Source organism: Porites lutea, chromosome 5 (genome assembly GCF_958299795.1).
Source record: "Porites lutea chromosome 5, jaPorLute2.1, whole genome shotgun sequence".
Lineage (NCBI taxonomy): Eukaryota > Metazoa > Cnidaria > Anthozoa > Scleractinia > Poritidae > Porites > Porites lutea.
In genome coordinates, this window is record NC_133205.1 from 36,782,701 (window position 1) to 36,802,697 (window position 19,997).

Consider the following 19,997-nt stretch of genomic DNA (forward strand, 5'->3'; position numbering starts at 1 on the left):
GATAAAGCGTTTCATTTTCCAGGAAAATTTCACTTTCTCGTCAAAACAATCACTGATTCAGACAGACCGTCGAGGTGGGGGTGGGGGCGGGTACCCCATACATTGCCTATACGGGTACGTGCCGCCCAACGGGGTCGTGATTTTGAAGCTCCTGATTTAGAACGGGGTATCCATTTCAGAGGCGTTGTCAAGAACGGGGTATAATATTTCGAACGCGCGAAAGCTCCAGTTTTGTAAGCAGCCATTTGAAATTATTCAAGGACAGATTGCTTTTAAAAAATACGGTTCAATGCGTTAACAAGCAAACTGTTGTACTCTTTGCACCCTAGAACGGAGTATAAAAAAATCACCCATTTCTAGAACGGGGTATCAGTTTTAGGGCGAATACTAGAAAGGGGTATCAATTTTAGGGGAATTTTTTTTTTAGAACGGGGTGCCAATTTGGAGTCCCGGGCGGCACATACCCACCCAAAAAATACCCAAGTGCCTCCCCCGGGGACAGACCCGGATTAGTTTACTTGAATTCAGTGTTCAGTACAGCGAACGGGGTTATCCCTTCTTAGGAATTTTTAGGAATTCCTAGGAATTCCAAAAGTTATTTCGCAAGGGATGTTCTGTGAAATTTATGTACAGTCTGCGGCCCACATCACCGCTGATCCACGATTTATTTATTTATTTTATTTTCAAGTTCTTTTTAACCGATCCTTGATCCTGATTTTCTAGTAAACCTTGATGTTTTGCTCATTAAGATTATTCTTTTTTTTCGACCACTGAAGTAGTCAGTTGTTCCAAAATAATCAACACTTTCAAGCGATAGAATTCTTGGACCATCCCGTTCCGGAAAAGCTCGATATAGGATTTTTATTCTATGGACATGAAGTGCTGCAAGTAGAGTGCGCGGATAGGCAAGTTCAAAGCTACCCGTATAAACACATCGGTGACACACACGTAACCGAGGGTGGATTTCCACTGACGCGTTTTTGGCTCCACACGTTAACGCCGTGAAGTAAATTTTAATCACGTAAATAAAAAAGAGAAGTACGATATAAAGTGTTAAGATTAAACGTCAAGTTGAGCGAGTTTCTACTTTTACGCTTACAGAATTACGTGTGGCCTTTCATACATTGTTTCTATTTTATTTGCGAACGCAAATTTTACGCACGTCCTGATATATCAAGTATTTATAAAGTGCAAGACGACTTCACATCTTAACATCTGGGAAAATCTATTAATTAAATACATAAAAGAAAGTGGATCTATTTAACCATAGAAGACAATATTCTGAGAAACGTAACGCCTATGCTACGCCAAAAGTGACAAAATATCAAAGATGCAACTTTATAATTCAAATCCACCAAATTTCTATCAAGATCGATAAAATTAACATCAATTTGCTTTTTGAATGTGTCAAGATTGTAGAATTTAATGTCAATTCCAACGTCTTTCATCTCATGTATCAAGAGACACGTTTTCTAAATCAAGATGCATGTTTTTTAATTCAAGAAGGGAGACGACAATTTTTGATCAGTTTTGTTTCCGAGAGGGACTGAAACCGAGCACACAGGTTGGAATTCAATCACAGGCAGCCCAAGCGCACTATTTGTGGGATCGGGCTTCAGAGGTCATTTGGTCGGAATATACTAGAATTATTAGTGTATTATCTGATGCCAAATAAATGCAAAAAGTCTTAAAGATATGAAGTCTTCTTGTTTGTCTATCTGTACTAGTAGCCTTTAAGAAAACGAAAATCGATATTTCTTGCATTATTACATGTGATTCGGGCCCTTATTGCTCTAATTTTATCACATGTATTCGAATCTACAACGCTAAGAAAAAAAAAATCATGATCACGCGAAATATTGATTCAAAAAGCTCCCTTACCTTTAGTGCATAGCCACTCTGTGTCCTACGGTCGGTTTAAACGCCGTTTAGTCGACTTTCTTTCCATCGAATACTGAACACTATAAAAGTATATAGTGTTCAGTATTCGATGGCTACTAGTACAGATAGACAAACAAGAAGACTTCATATCTTTAAGACTTTTTGCATTTATTTGGCATCAGATAATACACTAATAATTCTAGTATATTCCGACCAAATGACCTCTGAAGCCCGATCCCACAATTAGTGCGCTTGGGATGCCTGTGATTCAATGAGGTTTAAAAGTGTTGACGGGCCTGCACGACTCCTCCGGTTCGTAAATAGCTTGGTCTTAAAACCTTTATAGTTTAGCTCTTACTTGAGTATCTTTTAGGGATTTTCCTTTGCGATATGAAATGAGGGGAGGCTCCTTAAAGATGTTTCTCAGGCATGGTTGGTTCTGTATAAGGTGCCATTTCCCCATGAGTATGTTCTTGAGGGTGGTATTGCGTTACAAAGGGTAGTATTTTCTTACTTGCATTTTTGTTTCTCTGTTCTAGTGCTTTCTTTCTGTCTACGAAAATGACCTCTGAGAGATGTTTTTCTACAGTTGTAGCTGGGTAATCTCTATTCTTGAGGCGTGTTGAAAAATTCCTCATGTTCTCGTCAAAAGTGTTTTAAGAGGAATTTGTTGAGGAAGACGTTGGAATTGACATTAAATTCTACAATCTTGACACATTCAAAAAGCAAATTGATGTTAATTTTATCGATCTTGATAGTGAATTGGTGGATTTGAATTATAAAGTTGCATCTTTGATATTTTGTCACTTTTGGCGTAGCATATAACGCCTTAAAACACCACAAAATAGGATTTCCCGCTATAATATTTTCTCATCATTCTTGGGGATATTTCCTTTTTAATCATTGGCAGCATGTCGTGCATAATTACACGAAAATCAAGGGCCTCCATTCGAGGAAAATTACATCATTGCCAAACTTATATATCGCATGCTAATCACGAGACTCATTTGCATACAGTGAAAGTCGCCACGATTCTTATCCTTAGTACAAACTAGGTCCCACCGACAAAAAAAAAGACGACTGCATTTTTAGAGTCTCGCTTTGCTCAAGCAAGCTCGACTAATAACGTTTTTATCATCTAACCATGCCTTTTATTGGACAATCATTGAGACCGTGATCGTGGCACCGTGCAGACCTGGGAGCCAAAAGTTGTTATCCTTCTCTTTTTGATGTCAAGCGGAAAAGTGTCAATCGTACTCAGGAAGGGATCATTTTTCACTTTTGACAACTGATGGTGCCTCCATAAACCCTCACACACACGACAGCTCCGTATTAAATCAGAGCGCGTGACCTAAACAAAATCGAAGCCTAGTCGAAGGCGGAATCCATGGAAATCACAAAACGAGTACTGCTGGTGGCCTCCGTTGTTTGTCAAGCATTGCTTGTGTTGGCAGGTAAAGGTAATTATATCTTGTCTTGTTATAAAACTTGGCGGAATGTACGTTTCCTGATGCTTGCTAACGCTGTGTTCAGATTTTTAAAAGGGAATGACTGTATCAGCCTTTGGAGAGTTTCTGTAAGGTACTTCATAGCGATCTTAAAAACCGAAAATGCGGTATCTGCCAGTACGTTTACATACAACTAGGAATTACCCTCGTAGCATCAATAATTTAACAACCGCTTTATGGAGTGACATCAATACAAACCCCAAGCCTCATTAATTTATCGCCAACCACGAACTTTTCCCACCTTGCCTGTAAAATATTTATTTTAGACATCATCTTTTTCTTCATCAAACTTTTAAATTCTTTGTTTCATGTGAATACAGTTATATACCGGATCAACAACGACCTACTATCCTGACGAACAGGTTCTCAGGGAAACGTTACGTTCTTTCTGCAACTGACCTCAAGGCCGCCTCAGGGGTCAATTATCAACAACGGGGAGCTTGTCTCCAGGCGGCTGTACACAAGCTAGCGCCGGGGCGAGTCGTTTCGGGCGAGCAAAGGCTCAATGTTTTCTGCGTGTAGCATCGTGAAGTAGTCTGCTACACAGCCGTATTTAGGGTCGTCACGCAATGCTCCTCCCCACTGTGGGGAGGAGCATTGCGTGACGACACTAAATACGGCTGTGTAGCAGACTAATCGTGAAGGGGTTTTAGGAGGGCTATTAAGTGGAGAGGCTTATATCCGGGGGTGGTGGTGGGGTGAGGGGGTGGGGGATGGGGCTCGTAACCATTGTGAAGAAAAGACGTAAAATAAATTTACTTTACTTGGTCTTACTTGCGCTGTATTTTATGTTATGGGATCCTACCTTAACTCTTTTAAGAATTACTAAGTTAATTTTATTTCTTTTCTTCACAACAAGACAAGATAATGCGGCGATTTTATTCGTTTTATTCCTTTTCCTGTATAAAACGTTGCGTAACGCAGTATTAGCAAGCGCTCATTGTAGTGACCTTGGGATTCCTTTGCAAGCACCGAGGCCAGTTAAATTTAGAAGATTGGGAAGAGTAAATAGTGTGAACAAAATGACGGACACAAGGCTATAAAAACAAGGTGCCCATCTACGTGCCTTCACTGCCTCCCGTATTGCCCCCCCCCCCCCCTTTCCCCAACCTAACCAAGAAAATGCGTAGACTGTAGGATAACAACTGACGAGCTAACCTTAAAAGATACTAGCAAAACCATGACTAAAGTATGTCATTACTCCTAGCCTGCCTGCAAGCTCTCCGAGGCGCTCTGGCGGCGGGGCGGGAAAAGGAAGGACGGGCGCGAATGTAAACAAAAAACACGTGCCAGGGGTAATGACGTCATTACTAATGTCGTCTCCGCCAATCAGCATTTTGCATCGACTTTTTCGATGCAGATATTCAAATTCCAGAGACGTAGGTTCAAGCTCTCCTTCCTTTTCCCGCCAGCGCCCCAGAGAGCTTGCTCGCAGGCGACATTACTCCTTGATCAAAAAATCCTATTTGTAAACTGATCGTTATTAGGAAAGACTGAGGATCTTATCCATTCCCTGAACGCACTTCAGTTCCTCAATGGTCCTTCGTTTGTGTTCGCCAATCAAAGTTTTGGCTGGCAGGAGTTTTGTGTATTGTATGCTGAACCTGAGAACATTTCTACCATACGGTCTGGCTGGGATACACTGGGACTCCGAAGTTACCTGTTTGAGAGCCCAGAGGATCCGAAGAAGCAGCGGTCACCTCCGAAAGGCATGCGTAGTGCTGTTCCCTTAGGAGGTCTTGGTAAGACACTGATACCGTCACTAGAGGCAGGCAGCGTTACCTTTGTCTAGCCGATGGGCAGACAAATGGCCCATCTGCTGGACAAGGGTAACGCAGACGCTGCTAACGAGATTTTGTGAGACACACAATAGGGCACTTCCGAGTTCCAAAAACCCTCATTTTCAAAATGAGGCCAAGTGCAGAACCTTTCTTGTGAAAATGAGTTTTATTTGTATGAGAATGAAAAATGATTTCCATATCAAAGGCCAAGCACTTAATCTCGTTTTGATACAGAGGCCTGGGGGAACTCGGAAATGGCCTATTGGTAAGTTATGAGCACGTTACAGACGGGTAAGAGGTAAAACTTACCTTTGAGTTTTCAGAACAAAGCGAGGGTCTTATCATGAATCAGCTAACATAGCTATGGTGGCCCATTATTATCATAGAAAAACTAACTGTTTTATTTAAGGAAATTGAAAACATATTTTAAAAAAGACCAAAATAAATAAATAAATATACATAAATATAAAAACACACAAAAAAATTAATTAAAATAAATTTGAATTTAAAAAAAAATAAAGAAACAAAATGAAAATGTAAACAAATTTCAACCAAAAAAAAAAGAAAAGAAAATTTAAATTAAAAAAAAATAAATAATAATAATAGTAAAAAAAAAATGAAATCGAAAATAATAGTTGAAAAAAAAAACAACATATTAAAATCCCTTAGTAGAAATGCAAATAGATTTTTATTTTGCTATGATAACGCTGGGCCGAACTGAAATCACAATAAATTTCTGTTCTCAAAATGAAATATCGTAAAGTGAACCATCGTTATCATAGCCTGCGACACGTAAGGTCAGTGGAGAACCCCTCGTTACCAGGGCCTCTATCTTTCTTCGTGTAAAATGGGGTTGACAGGCCTACACGACTCCCCAGCGCGTGTTTAAAATAGCCTTTTTATAGTTTGGCTCTCACGAGTATGTCTTTGAGCGACCGCCCTCTTTTATAAGATACGAGGGGCGGTTTTTTGTAGATTTCGCTCAGTAATGGTTGTTGTTCTATTAAATGCCAGTTTTTCACGAGAATTTGCTTTAGGTTTAGCACTGATGGTTGGTATTGTGTGACAAAAGGCAAGATTCATTGGTTTGCCTTTGGTTTCTGTTGAAGGGCTAGTTTCCTGTCTTTGAAGTTCACCTCTGAGAGGGTTGTGTTAATATATAAGATCCTCTGGGTAACCCCTCTGTAGCAGATGCGCTTTGAAATTTGTAATTTTCTCTTCGAATATTAGTTCGGAAGAGTTTGTTCTGAGGAGTCGGAGGGCTTCCCCTTTAATGAAGCCTTTTATAACTCCTTTCGGGTGACAGGAAGCAAAGTGGGTATACTGAAATATCTCAGTTGGTTTGAAATGAGTACGCACATCAAAAATTGCTTCTCTTTCGAATCTTTCCCCTCTGTAGATGTAGGTGTCCAGGAATGTTGTTTCTTTACCGGAAATTTCAGCCGTAAATTTGATCGTAGGGTGATGATTGTTTGCTTGTTCAATGAAATGTTCTATTCTGTCTCTGTTTGTAGTCCAGAGCGAGAAGATGTCGTCGATGTAACGTTTCCAAACGAGCGGTTTAAAAAGGCTTTGGCTAAGGATTTCCGTCTCTACCTTGTTCATGAATATATTAGAAAAGGCGACTGCCATTTTCGTGTCCATGGCCGTACCATGTGTTTGAAGGTAGTTTTTTCCATTAAACTGGAAAGAATTTTCTTGGAGAATTAGCCTGAGCGCTCGTTTTACTAGTTGTGTAGGGATAGGAGGTTCGTTTCTATAGAATATTTCGTATGCTCTGCATACCGTGTCTATTCCCTCCTCTTGCGGTATATTTGTATACAAGCTCGTAACGTCCATTGAAACAAGTATGACGTCGGCTGGGACTTTCGTATTTTCTATGAAATTGACGAAGTCGGTAGTATCTTTAAGATACGACTTTTGTTGTTGTGCTATCGGCTGAAGGAGTTTGTCGACAAATGATGATAGTTTCTCCGTTGGGCCATCACACCCTGATACTATCGGTCTGCCGACCGGGGACGGCTTGTGTATCTTAGTGAGTTTGTCAGCGTGAGATCCTCATAAGGGAATACCACAAATTCTCTGGGCTGTACGGGACGAAATGTCTGTTTGTTGTCTGGCTCTGAAGCCAAACGTTGCACGATTAACTCATGCGGAGCGGAACCAGATTTCTTGCTCTTGCCCTTTCCGCGAGGATCCGGTCGCTTCCTTTTCGCCTTCATTTCCTCTTGTAAACGGTTCCATACAGTTTGCCTTTTATTCATCTCGATAAAAGGACTTTAGATGGGTGTAATGTATGAGGCAGGTTATGAGCCGGTGAAAGCACTAGCTTGCAGCTCACACGCGCGACGAACCTTCCAGGCCAGATACAGTGCTTGCCGCTGTTTTGAGATGACTCCGATGACTATGATGTAACGTGTCGCAGGCTATGATAACGATGGGTCACTTTACGACATTTCATTTTGAGAAAAGAAATTTATTGTGATTTCAGTTCGGCCCAGCGTTATCATAGCAAAATAAAAATCAATTTGCATTTCTACTAAAGGAATTTTAATATGTTGTTTTTTTTTTTTCAACTATTGTTTTCGAGTTCATTTTTTTTTTACTATTATTATTATTATTATTATTATTATTATTATTATTATTATTATTATTATTATTATTATTTAATTTAAATTTTCTATTCTTTTTTTTTGGGTTGAAATTTATTTACATTTTCATTTTGTTTCTTATTTTTTTTAAATTCAAATTTATTTTAATTAATTTTTTTGTGTGTTTTTATATTTATGTATATTTATTAATTTATTTTGGTCTTTTTTAAAATATGTTTTCAATTTCCTTAAATAAAACAGGCATTTCCAGTTAGTTTTTCTATGATAATAATGGGCCACCATACATAGCTAAAAAAGTCTGACTGAGAAAGTAAACTCTTTTTAGTCGCTGAATCAAGAAGCATCCTCAGAAGATCTTTTAGTTCCATTTCCATTGCATTCTTTCACATTTAAACAGCCCAGACAATTTTCCATGCAAATATTGCAAGTAAATCATAGATCTGGAAAGCTGCCGTCCTTGTCACTTGGTTGGTGGAACAAACAATTAAACAAAAACAAAACCTATGGTACATACAGTACAAATTTAAAGATCTACCGTTACCTTTGTAAATTAGTCCTAGTCAATCTTATTGGACGACCATACCGGTGCCTGAAACTATACCGTACCTTTATCTTGTTGCATCGGTTGTTATTTATGCATACAACAAGACTTGTGCACATCCATGGCCTTTTCTTGCATCCTTAAAACATCTCTAATCAGATGTCCTGCTTCTACTCCGACAAGGTTTACATATTTTTTATGTCGCATGCCTCGCTATAGATCTTTCAAAACAGCGTGGGGGGCTTAAGTGGTTAGCTGCCCAGAGTTGTGCTGTTAGTCTTATGTGCCTTATGTGGCCTCAAACTTTCCTCAGACGTTTATCCTCAACATAACATTTTCGCTCCCTCGACTACGTCTAATAAGTAGGAGAAAGGAGCGTTGCTTAGTTATGACTTGCTGTACTATGTTATATCTTTTAGGTACGGGATCATTTGAGCTTCGTGGAGATGGCTCTATCCACGAGTGGACCATTGAAAACCAGACTCCGGCAGGCTCGGCCAAGCTTAACTTCGCAGCACTTGAATTAGCTGTGTTCAGTGTCAGGGTAAAGACTGGGACGTCAAGTTCAGCAGCATTGCTGCGCACCCACCCCCCGATGGGTTACCCCGGTAATTTAAGAAGCTTTCAAGACTTTAGTGCCAGAAGCAATTCTTAAGGCTGCGCATTCTATTTCTTACAATGTTTCCTTTTCTAAACATTCATATATTTGAGTCATTAGTGTCGTACATAATAATCCAAAAGCCGCACCGCCCGTAAGTAACCGCCAGCTTCTAATGAGAGTCGCATTTGTAGCAAAAATATCACAAAGCGCCGGATCCTGTCGATGCAGCAGTTGTGGTTTTTAATACGGCTAATGCTGAAAAGTTAATACCACTGATATTGACCTTTTTTTATTGCGTCCTTTCTATATTGTATCGTTTTTTTTTTCAAAAAAAAATCAAAGTAATAAAAAAGGGAAAATGACTCGGCACAGCTTCCCACCCAGATGTTCTTAGGGTATTGTCACGTGTTCCTTCCCCTCAAACTTATGGAAGGATTGCGTGACGAGCCAAATTTGCAAATAGATAGTTCTAAATAAGCGCCGCCCTCGAGTAGGCCCCCTACCGAAGAGTGAAAAATTCGACAAGCGCACGGGTACTCTTTCGTGTATACTTGTAGGGTTTTCAGTAGTTTCCTTTTTCCCTACCAGGTGTTGATTCAATAGGATATTCTGGCTCCTACCCAGTTTCCAAGTTGACTATTAAAGACCAACGGTTTGGAGACGTCTTATTGGACCTTTTGGCCTTCTCAGCCCTGAAACCACGTGATTACAAAACATCTGCTACTCCGGTCATTGCTTTTACGTTACGCATCCATAACCCAACCAGGAAGTCTGTACAAGTATCATTTATGTTAAATCTGCCTCTAGGTATACAGCCAGACACAGTAAGACTTGGGAGCCCTGACAAAACCATCAAAAGTACGAATGTTATACAGTGCTCGAGGGCTTGTATTGATAACAAACAATGTATGTCGTGGCAAATGGCCAAAGAAAACAAGACATGTCAGTTGTTCTATCAGGTCCCTCCTCATGCTTGGCATACAGGTTTTATTTCCGGTCAGAAAAGCACGTGGACAGCTCATGATTCAATGCTAACGCTCAACAAGCCTGGGAACTATCCTCAAAGCGGCAACACAACTATTGCTACAGGCGGAAAGCGAGTTAGCCCTTCGTTTATGGTCAGTGACAGTTTTGAACAAATTTGGAAGCAATTTGAGGAACATGGCTATCTTGTGTCAACATCTAAAACATTTGAGAGCGGTTTTCATGGCGCTACGGCTGTAAACGTTACCGTGAAGCCTGGGAAAGAGAGAACGCTTACTTTGGTTTTGGGGTGGTTCTATCCCAACAGAGATTTCACGGGTATGCTTTACATTAACAATTATAGTTCCGCAGTATGTTTAAAACGCACCATCCGAAAGAAATTGTAAATTTATACAGCGTAGATCCTGACGAAACCATTTCAACAGCAAAATATGAAAATAGCTCTTGGAGCGAAGAGGGTCAATTGACATTTGTAGTGAAGCCGTTTCTCTGCCTAGATCAGAAAAAAAATCCCGGAATACGTGTTTTATTTAAAATAAGGGGTTGTCCATCCTTTTCTTCAGGAAGTGGGCGACGATTAGAAATGAAGGCGTAGCAGATATTCCCGAAGCAAAGTCTGCTGGAAGTTTCCGGGGATTTTTTTTAATACTCTCTAAGGCTAAAACCATCCCAATGACTGACTCGAAACAGTCTATAATGGCGTTTAGTAAGACTCAGTTTTCCAATACAAAGAGCAAAAATAAACCCTCCGCATAATCAAAAAAAGCAACCTTACGTTTTTTTTTAATGTTCTATTCTACACAGCGGAGATTGTTGGTAATTACTATAGTAACCTATACGAGCACAGTGAGGAGCCAGCCTCCTTCCTATTACGTAACCTGTCCCCTACTCTGCAAGCTATTTCCGCGTGGCACGCTTCTATGATAATCGACAGCAACAGCAAGTCTGTCCAGACCCTCCCAGTTTGGTTACAAGATGTCTTGGTAAACGGGTTAAGTTTCTGGCGAAGTGGCCTCTACCTCCGTGACGGAAGATGGCGGCAGTTTGAATCTTTAGACTGTATTGATATTGATTCAGTTCATAACGATTTTCAGCGAGAGATTCCTTATGTTTTGTTCTACCCTGACTTGGTTGAGAATGTAATGCGTGCTTGGGCAAAGTACCAGAGTGATGACGGCCACATTGTGGAAACTCTAGCTGCTGGATGTTATTCCCCTACTAGAAAAATAGACAGGTGCGTTTATGTAGCCTGAGAAAACAGTCGATATTTCGCAACGCAACCGGTGTTTTCCCCGCAAAATGACATCTGAGGCGGGAACAAGCACAGAAATTCCGTACTGATGACGTGTCATTACCCAGATCTGGATAGTGCTTCTGACTGGTTAGAAATTTGCTTTATCCAATCAGAAGGCGAAGCACTACCCAGACCTGGTTAATGACACGTAATCAGCATGGAATTTCTCCGCTCGTTTCTCAGATCGACGTCATTTCGAGGAGAAACAAGTGGTGACGTCGCGAAATGTCGGCTGTTTTCTCAGGTTAGTTTATGTTTTTCTGTTAGTATCACATTCCCTTTTCCTTCTAAACAGGACAATTTCACAAACCCATAATTGGACTCCAGCTTACTATATTTAAGTGATTTTTGTCATGATTTGCAAAAGAAATTAAAAGACTGAATGATTCTGTTAGTTCGAGTCCACTGGAATGCTTGGCTAGATGGAGACAAAACCTTTGATATTGTAGAGTAGCCTCTTAATCCAACATCGAATAACAGTAGAGTCAGAAAGATGTAAAGTTGTACCATACCTTGTTTATGGCCGCAACAAATCACTTTGCAAATTCATTATGGTAGCTTATGGGAAAGTTAAAATGGACAATAGGCTATTTCAACATCTTTTTTAAAACCTTTTTCATCTGTCAGAAAAAAAAATGTTTCGAACAATATTTACTTGGCACTTTTCTCGTCTACAGTGGTCCTCCAAATCAGCGAATTATGGGCGATGTCACTACGGTTTTCATAACAGAAACCTACCATATTTATCTGTGGACCAATAACAGCGTTTTCTTAAAAGACATGTGGCCGCACGTGATTAAGGCGATTGCTTGGATGATTGACGGAGGCACAAAAGGGACTGGTTTACCTTACAGACTACAGTGTACATATGATCAGCTCTTTCTCAATTTATACGATCACAACACCTTTAACAGTTTCTTGTATGTCCTGGCCCTACGAGCGGCAAAGGAGCTGTGCAAGATAATGGACGAGTTGGATTTGTTGAAGGAAGTTTCAGCAGCACTGGAGGTTGCAAATTATCGAATATCGGAAGAATTATGGAGCGAAGAAGATGGTTATTATCACGCTTGGTGGGATAAGGAGAAAGGTTCACCGTCCTGGCTGATGAGTGATTCACTGTACGCTCAAGTCTGGGCCTACACTCTGGGACTAGGACACTTGGACGATCCAAAAAGGTTAGGATGTAACTTCCGGCCTCAGGATAACTTTTTACTTCCGGGGTTTGAGTTTTTTTTTTTTTTTTTTTAAATTAATTTTTATTGTTTTTACAAACATAATGCTGACTTACTTACATAGTACTTACTTAGTTACATAAAGCTTTAATACCTACTTACATATAACTTGCTAAGTTAAATACTACTTACTTACATAATATTAACTTACAAGATAATGCTCACAAAACAGGAGCCGATGAGTTGGAGTCTGTTACAAAATAATGAAAAAAGAATTCTAATACAACTAATTACTAACTTACTATCTATTAACGAAGAGTAAATACGCTAAAAACGACAAAAAATAAATGAATAAATAAATAACAAACAAACAAACAAAACAAAAAAGCCAAAAAACAAGGGAAATTAGCCAGAATCAAGAAAATTATTTTTACAGCTTGACTTGCACCTTAGCTTTGCTAGTTTCAATTTGTATTTTATTTTTAAGGATAGACAAAAAAGCATCGAAAAAATAATCTTCCTCATTTTTAGACGCGGTGTAAATATAGTATTTTGCAATTATCAAGCAGAGGTTTAAACCAAGACACTGAGGCACGGTGTCTGTAATGCCATAAAGTGTTTGTGCTTCAGAAAACGAGATCTCAATGTTGTTTTTTTCGCGCCACCAAACTGAAAAATGTGTCCAAAACAGCTGAGCATTGGGGCAAGTCACAAATAGGTGTGTGATTGTTTGCTTTTCAACGCATAAATGACAGCGGTCATGTTCTTTAATTCCGAATTTATATAATGTAGCGTTGGTGGGTAAGATGTGGTGTAAGATCTTGAACTGAAACATTGAAACATCGGGGTTTGAGTTCAGTTGTATCTCTGGGTAGCGATCACAATTCTTTTTGCGCTGTTCTTAAAATTTTCTTGACCACCCTGAGCGGCGAAGGTTTGATAACCTAAAAATGGTTAGGTACCGTTACTAAATGCCCTAATGACTAATTTGGCGCCTTTTTCATTCTCATAGTAAAGCCATTTTCATTACGCTGCATAATGCACAATAATTTTAGTCACAACAGTTCGGAAGACACCACGTACTACTACTACTACGTTCATTATAGAGGGCCGTAGGTTACAACACTGTTAAAGGTTATAACGTCTCTCTCCTTTATAAAGTTATTGTTATGTATTGTACTATAGGGCCATTGAAGCAAACTTATTTTATTGATTCCCTGTGTACAGGCTCAGATCTCATTTAATGAAAGAACTTGAAATCAACGATACGCCATATGGGCTCCGAGTGATGGCTACTGACCATCCAAATAACAAGAGCGTGGGCTCATGTCCCAAGGATATCAGTACTAAGAAGTTAAACGAGTTGGTGGCGCTACACAAGTCAATCTGGATGGGCGCCAGCCCTGACTGGACGACTCTTCAACTTCATTTGGGTAAGCTCATATAATTGCCAGCAAGATCAGGGTCGTCTTGCTTGTTTCGGTTTCTGCCTAGCACATCATTGACGTGGAAGTTGATTATCCCATGGGGGTAACCACTTTGAAAAGAAGTTAAGGAATTGTAGGTTACAATCAGCCAGCTAGAAGACTTGACACGTTAACCTGAAAAAATTGGTCTTTGGTTCATTTGTTCGTTCATTCCTGTAAGAATGTAGGTTCATGCATAACATGTAATGTAGCTAAACGCCATCCATTACGCGCGGTTATAGAAGAATATAGCCTGTTCCAGGCGTTCCCAGTCCTCCCTCGTTTTCCCCGAATACATCATCAGATTACGGTAATAATGTTGCTATACCCTCAAACATTTCCAACCTCCCCTGACAAAAAATTCAATTAGATTTCACACCTCGAACTTATTGCATCTCCTTCGGCTAAGCGAGGTTGAAAAGAGAGCTTGCCACACCTGAAAAAGGTTCTCACTCATTGACGATCGGTAAACAGTGACTACACAGTTTTTCTCTGAATTACTTCTAGTCATTAAAAATAGTCTGAAAAATTATTTCCCCGCAGTTGATGTATTTCCTCCCTGTCGCACTAAGAGAAGACAAAGCGTTTCTTTCATGACAGATTTCGAGGACATATTACAGTGCACCTCTCTCTTAACAGACACTTCTAGACGAATGACACCTAAAAGAGGACAGTAAGGGTTTTTCCCCTCTGTTTTTCAGTTATATTCTTTGACTCTCTCAAACGCGAACAGCTCTGTAACACGAATACTCGGTGACGGTTCAAACGGTGCCCTTCTTAGGGAGAGTTGACTGAAGTAACTCTTGAGTGCTACGCTAATGCAAATCTTGAAACAATCTTATTTCAGGTTTGGACCCTCAGAAGGCGTTACTACAAGCTGAGAAAGCCATAGAACACGTTCGTTCAAAGCTGAATGACGAGTGGGATTTTCATGGACTTTACTCGGGGAATGGGTACGGACTTGATGGTCTCCCATGGTGCACCTCGCACTATGCTTTTCACATGGTACTATGGCACATTCCTTTTGCGATCTCGGGCCAGTCCTTCTCGGCGCCAGAAGCAACACTTTCATTTGAACCTAAGCTCTCTTGTCCGTATAACGTTCCCTTCTATACATCGTTTGCCACGGGGACTTTGCAATGTACCTTTGTCCAAAAACGAAATCAAACCAAAATGAAGTTTCAAATTATGTCGACCTCAGGTGAGATGTTTCTGCAACAGCTTGCAGTCAGCGGCTTTCGATATCCAAGTGCACTAACGCTGAAACAGGGTGAAGTAGTCACGTGGTTTTCTCATTAATTTCCAGGGGTTCTTCAGTTTGAATTGCCTTTCTTTACAACTGATTGATGAGTTGTAATTTATTACAAGAGAAATTCGTCTAGTCTCAATTGATACGGGAGTGTAATATAAAACTAAGAAGGATTCCCATCTAAGAATTATGGGGATCAACTTAATAATGAGGGTGGCCGAGGGTAGTCATTTATAGTGTTGAAATGCTCTTTCCCCTATCGTATATTCCAAAGTAATTTACATGGTCAATGGGGTGAAACTGAACAATGTCAAATTCCCAAAAGGCTATATTCACATTTTCTACGATTGTCTCTGTCTTGCCATCTGTTTAGGGCATAAGAGTTTGAAAGAAATCATTAATTCATTAGTTTTTTGTTCTGTTTATTTCAATTCCAGCAAACTTACGGAGGTGAAACAATTTTATTTTCTATGCACAATATAAAACAGATTAATAATTAGCAGGTTTAGGGGAACGAGAACAGTCGTTCTCGTACAATTAACCAAACAACTACGTCCTTAACTTGTGAAACTAATAGTTAACAGCCAAATATTAATATTAGTTTGAATTCTCAGGGATTTTCAATTCGAGCCCGTAAAACTGGACAAGTCAGTAATTGACAAGTGGATGAGACTCGCAATTCCTTTCATTTTTCCTCCTATATAAATACGCAAATTTATTTTCTTACACATTTTTTTGTACGATTTAAATGCGCTTTATTACTAACATTTTCTCTACCCATGGGTAAGAAATGGTACAAATGACCATTTTTCTATTTGAATTTTTTTAGCACTTCCTTCCTTAATACTAAGATAACTAATTTGGAGAGGTTTTGGGCATGCAGCGAAGCTTGAAAAACAAATCTAAAAGGTTCTATGGGTGCATATTTGAATTATAGGAAAGTATCTCGAGTAAAAACCGTTAATGATGATGATGTTCGAAGCATATAAGAAACCAATAAATGACAAGGGTACGCATCCTGCCACCCACTCTTGACAATTGCATTTGATCAGTGACAGATCCAAAGGGAGGAGAGGGAAGGGGACGAGACCTGTTATACCAGCTACGTTTTGTCCATTTCTAGTCCTAGTAAATACTGTAACTAACCATGTACTGAGAAGGGTCATTACTTACACTACAGTTAATGTAAGACAACCGATTATCGAGGAAATGTTGTGAATTAAATTGACATTATAATTCAAGCGTTAGCAGCGTCTCGCTTGTCGTGATAATTGTCACACAGTTCAACAGAGGTTCTCCAAGCATTGATCACGTGCTTTAGCTGCACTTCCGATGGCAATGCGTCCAGTCCTGGCACTGGTTCATGTCCTTTGTTGTCAAGATGCCACTCGATGTAATCACCCAGGCTGAATAAAAGGAGATACAGCCGTTGTAAGATGATACGTGAATTATCTAGGTCATATCTAACCACTGGGGAGTGGGCTGGAACTCAAGCCGAGTTTTGTAAACTGCACTATCTCAGATAAAATATTTCTCTGAATCTTTGGTGTAGCTTCTTATATGATCAGTCATAGTAATTAGGGGAAGGGAGGGGGGGGGGGGGGGGGGGGGCAGCGTGGGCGTTGGACTTGCAATCTAGAGGTCCTAGGGTCGAGTACCTCTCTGACCACTATCAAGACTTGCTTCTCGACAGTCCAATATAAAACTTCTCGTTCATGCTGGTAAATAGCCAACTACAGATAAAAATTCCACAAATGACTACGTCAACCATAGACACACTAGTGGTAACGGAGGCAATTTCTCCAAAGTTACCTCATTTCTTCTTCTCCGGAGACTGTATCACCTCTTAAGTTTAGCAAAATAAGCTCCAGGACCTCACAGACAAAGCGATCCAAGTCAATCCTTCTCATCCCACTGCTAAACTCCTTCAGCTGAGGTTGGGACATGACCTGTTTGTACTTGTCTGAAATCTGCTCAAACGGATCCTACAAAGGCAATAACAAAAAAAGTTAAGTAATAAGCATTGTTATTTACTCATCTCTTACAGGATTACAGTACTTAGACCAAGGACCGACAAAATTCCGTGCCCCACTCGACCAATCAAAAGTAAAACTTGAATCAATCGTGGTGTGCTGAACAAGTGTAAGTAAGCTCTCTATTTCGAGTAACGAGCGAGGCGAGTCGTAAGAGATTGCGTGGGCGAGTGGCAAAGCCCCTTGCCCATGCGCTTTTTTTCGTTACACGCTTGCGCGACTCCTAACAATATTCCCCCAATGCAGGGCTTGTTCCAAGCTACTTTGGGTCTGACATCGGTCTGATATGTATATACTGTCTTGGAGGTCTGCTTGATTTAATTGGCTGTTTGCGTTTGTTTCGATTCCACGGAGTAACTACTTTCTCGTTTATTATACGACACTCAAGTAAGAAGTCGCACTTAAGTCTCCTTGTTTTTAGTTTTGTTTTGATGAGAAGGTTGATAATTCCTCAGCTGAATGTTGTTAAGAAGTCTTTGCGAATGTCGTGCAAAGGTTAAATGTAAGGTAAAGTTGGAAATATAAAATATTCCTTACCTCGCCTCGCCTTATAAGAATTCTGGCTCTCTCAAGGGTAAGAAGTCGCCAGAGAGAGATCACGTGACGCAACTGACAGTACTGCTGGGCCTGAAAGGGAAAATAGAGGAAAAAAGACACGTAGAATGTATTGGATTCAACCCAGGAAGAATCTGTTGGCAGCAGAATACCCGGAGTGATATGCATTCGAAAGGGAAAGGGGAAGAGGAAAATCGGGCACACAAACGCGAAGGTTGCTGCAAAAGTCAATTCTTTACTGTACAAACTTAACTTGAGTTGTAGCTACAATTTATACCTTCAAACTCCGTAGAGTGTTTTGTTGCATTCGTAGCACCCTTTCTAAATAGTTACTGAGGAGCCTTTCAGGGGCTCCCCCAGTGGAAGATAGAAAACCAATGGCAATGTCCAAAGATGACAGCACGTCACAGATGTCAGTCAGGGAGCGAAACTCGCTTATGACTTGACGGCTTACTGCTGAACTCAGAGGAACCTGAGAAAAGACAAAAATATATCCGTAATTTAATTGAATCTCACAGTTCTTTAAGGTGCCTCTGGTCATGGATATTACGACAATTAACACTGATGCATTGACTACATTCAAGTCCTAACATATTCGAAGATGAAGGTGCCTCCTTCGCTTCCGATAACTGCAAAAAAACTGAGTACTCAAGTGACTATGAATCTACCTTACAATCGAGGCATGTGCCACGCGGGGTAACCGTTTCTCGTGCAATTAATTTCAATGTCGTTATACTTCTTGAGGCTAGTCTGCAGGTTAGCTCTAGTATACTAATAAGAATGGTTTTACCTGAGTAACTTTAGCCTTTACAGCAGCAAAGACAGAGTCCAGTTGGATATCTTTACTGAATGCAAACCTCTCATCCTACAATAACAAGTGAACAAATTGGGCTTTTAAAATCAAGTATAATAAATAGAAAATGGATCAGCAACAATGAACGCTTAACACTACACTATTCTTTGAAGAGTAAATGAGAGTAAGTACGGGACCATGAAAACCTTTTTTGTGAAAAGAAATATATATGTGAGTCATTAACTTAATAAATAAATATATAAATAATGAATAACGAGAGAAATCTGACGAAACAATTTGACCCATATGCCAGCGTGCCACACGTGCACACTTGAGGTCCCAAAATAGTCTCCTCCGACTATTTTGAAAACTAGAGCCGGGGGGTATCACGCCTGCGAAAGTCCAACCCCTTTTTTCTCTTGGTACATAGAGGATCATAGATTTACTGACGAGCAGCTATGTCTACTGAGCGAAAGTCTTCAATTGCTCTCATTAACATTCACCGTGACCGTGATGCTGTCATTGTCAATTTATTTTTTCTTTCTTTTCTTTTTACTCACTAACCTCTTGTTGACAGTTTGAGAAATGAATCCTACGAAAAACGTAAAAGAAATTGTTCTTCTACGGGTAACTTACGCAATCTATCTTAATTGCTGTATAATTCAGCTTTCTTAGCTTAAGTGACTAATTTCAGGCAAAACGGTTGAATAGGCCTTTGTAGAGTTGTTTGACGGCAGCGGTAACGAATGCCTCTGCTGTAGTGTTGTTCTTTACAAAATGTGGTTTGACAACCCGATCGAAAATGATTAAATTTAAGGATTTATAGGGAACGTAAACACTCAAAGGTGTTTACGTCAATGATTATGGGGAAAATTAGTTCACAGAGATTTCTCGATATAAACTCAACAATCGCCCGTCAATGGATTGGTCTCCCCAATCTTTCAATCTAAATTCTACGTGGAAATTCCACAGTTTACCTTGAAATCAACAAGAGGTCTTCTCCTAATGAACCTGTCAATCAGCTGTCTTTCCAGTGCATCCCAGTTGTACTGTACCAACGTTCCCCGACCCACCTCCAGAGAGTAGTTGCATTGAGCCAGGATGAGCGGGAGTAGATCTCTGTCAGTGTCATAAGCAATCAGTTGTGACGTGGTTGCGTCTTGTAGCTGTATGTGAGGCAGATCCCTAGAGATAAAAAAGGACAAATGGTGTTAGTATACGTACTGACCGCAAAAATATTCAAACATTTACCTGTTTCTTGGCACGGTTCCAGGATGTAAACTTTATTTTTTATTGTAGATACTCGACATCTATCTAGCAATAATTTTTTTTGCGTATTATTGCATTTCTTCTGTTCAGTTTTAGTTAGAAATTCGGTTATTTTGTCTTTGGATAGCCGTGAACGCTATTTTCCTTTAGTTCAGTCTGGCATAAACAACTTTCGCTGCCATGCCATACAGCTCTACACAACTAAGGCTGCTACTGCTTGGAAACGAGGCTGCTAGCAATATACCATAGAATCGATGG

At 39.9% G+C, this 19,997-nt stretch overlaps 2 protein-coding genes across 4 annotated transcripts in view; one reads left to right on the forward strand and one right to left on the reverse strand.

The window, feature by feature from the left end:
• Positions 1-3,258: 3,258 nt before the first annotated feature.
• On the forward strand, positions 3,259-15,351 carry LOC140937041 (non-lysosomal glucosylceramidase-like). The gene is made up of 8 exons (XM_073386567.1): positions 3,259-3,335; positions 4,877-5,131; positions 8,743-8,931; positions 9,513-10,226; positions 10,713-11,142; positions 11,880-12,377; positions 13,602-13,807; positions 14,688-15,351. The coding sequence occupies exons 1-8, from the start codon at positions 3,269-3,271 to the stop codon at positions 15,137-15,139; spliced, it is 2,811 nt and encodes a 936-aa protein (XP_073242668.1). The 5' UTR covers positions 3,259-3,268; the 3' UTR covers positions 15,140-15,351.
• Positions 15,352-15,494: 143 nt separating this feature from the next.
• LOC140937040 (E3 ubiquitin-protein ligase rnf213-alpha-like) overlaps positions 15,495-19,997 on the reverse strand; it is a 95,676-nt gene continuing 91,173 nt past the window's right edge. For all 3 annotated transcript variants that reach the window (XM_073386566.1, XM_073386563.1, XM_073386564.1), the window contains 6 exons: positions 19,448-19,655; positions 18,468-18,542; positions 17,955-18,149; positions 17,660-17,749; positions 16,902-17,074; positions 15,495-16,495 (listed from right to left, as the gene is read on the reverse strand). In XM_073386566.1, the coding sequence (XP_073242667.1) occupies positions 16,327-16,495; positions 16,902-17,074; positions 17,660-17,749; positions 17,955-18,149; positions 18,468-18,542; positions 19,448-19,655 (910 nt within the window). In that variant the 3' untranslated portion in view covers positions 15,495-16,326. The remainder of the gene's footprint in view (positions 16,496-16,901; positions 17,075-17,659; positions 17,750-17,954; positions 18,150-18,467; positions 18,543-19,447; positions 19,656-19,997) is intronic.

Bases quoted from the DNA above. Each gene is read 5' to 3' on its own strand.
- LOC140937041 (XM_073386567.1), top strand. From the start codon at position 3,269: ATGGAAATCACAAAACGAGTACTGCTGGTGGCCTCCGTTGTTTGTCAA. The intron at 5,132-8,742 runs GTAAGACACTGA...TATATCTTTTAG, and splicing joins TGTTCCCTTAGGAGGTCTTG to GTACGGGATCATTTGAGCTT. The intron at 12,378-13,601 runs GTTAGGATGTAA...CCCTGTGTACAG, and splicing joins CACTTGGACGATCCAAAAAG to GCTCAGATCTCATTTAATGA.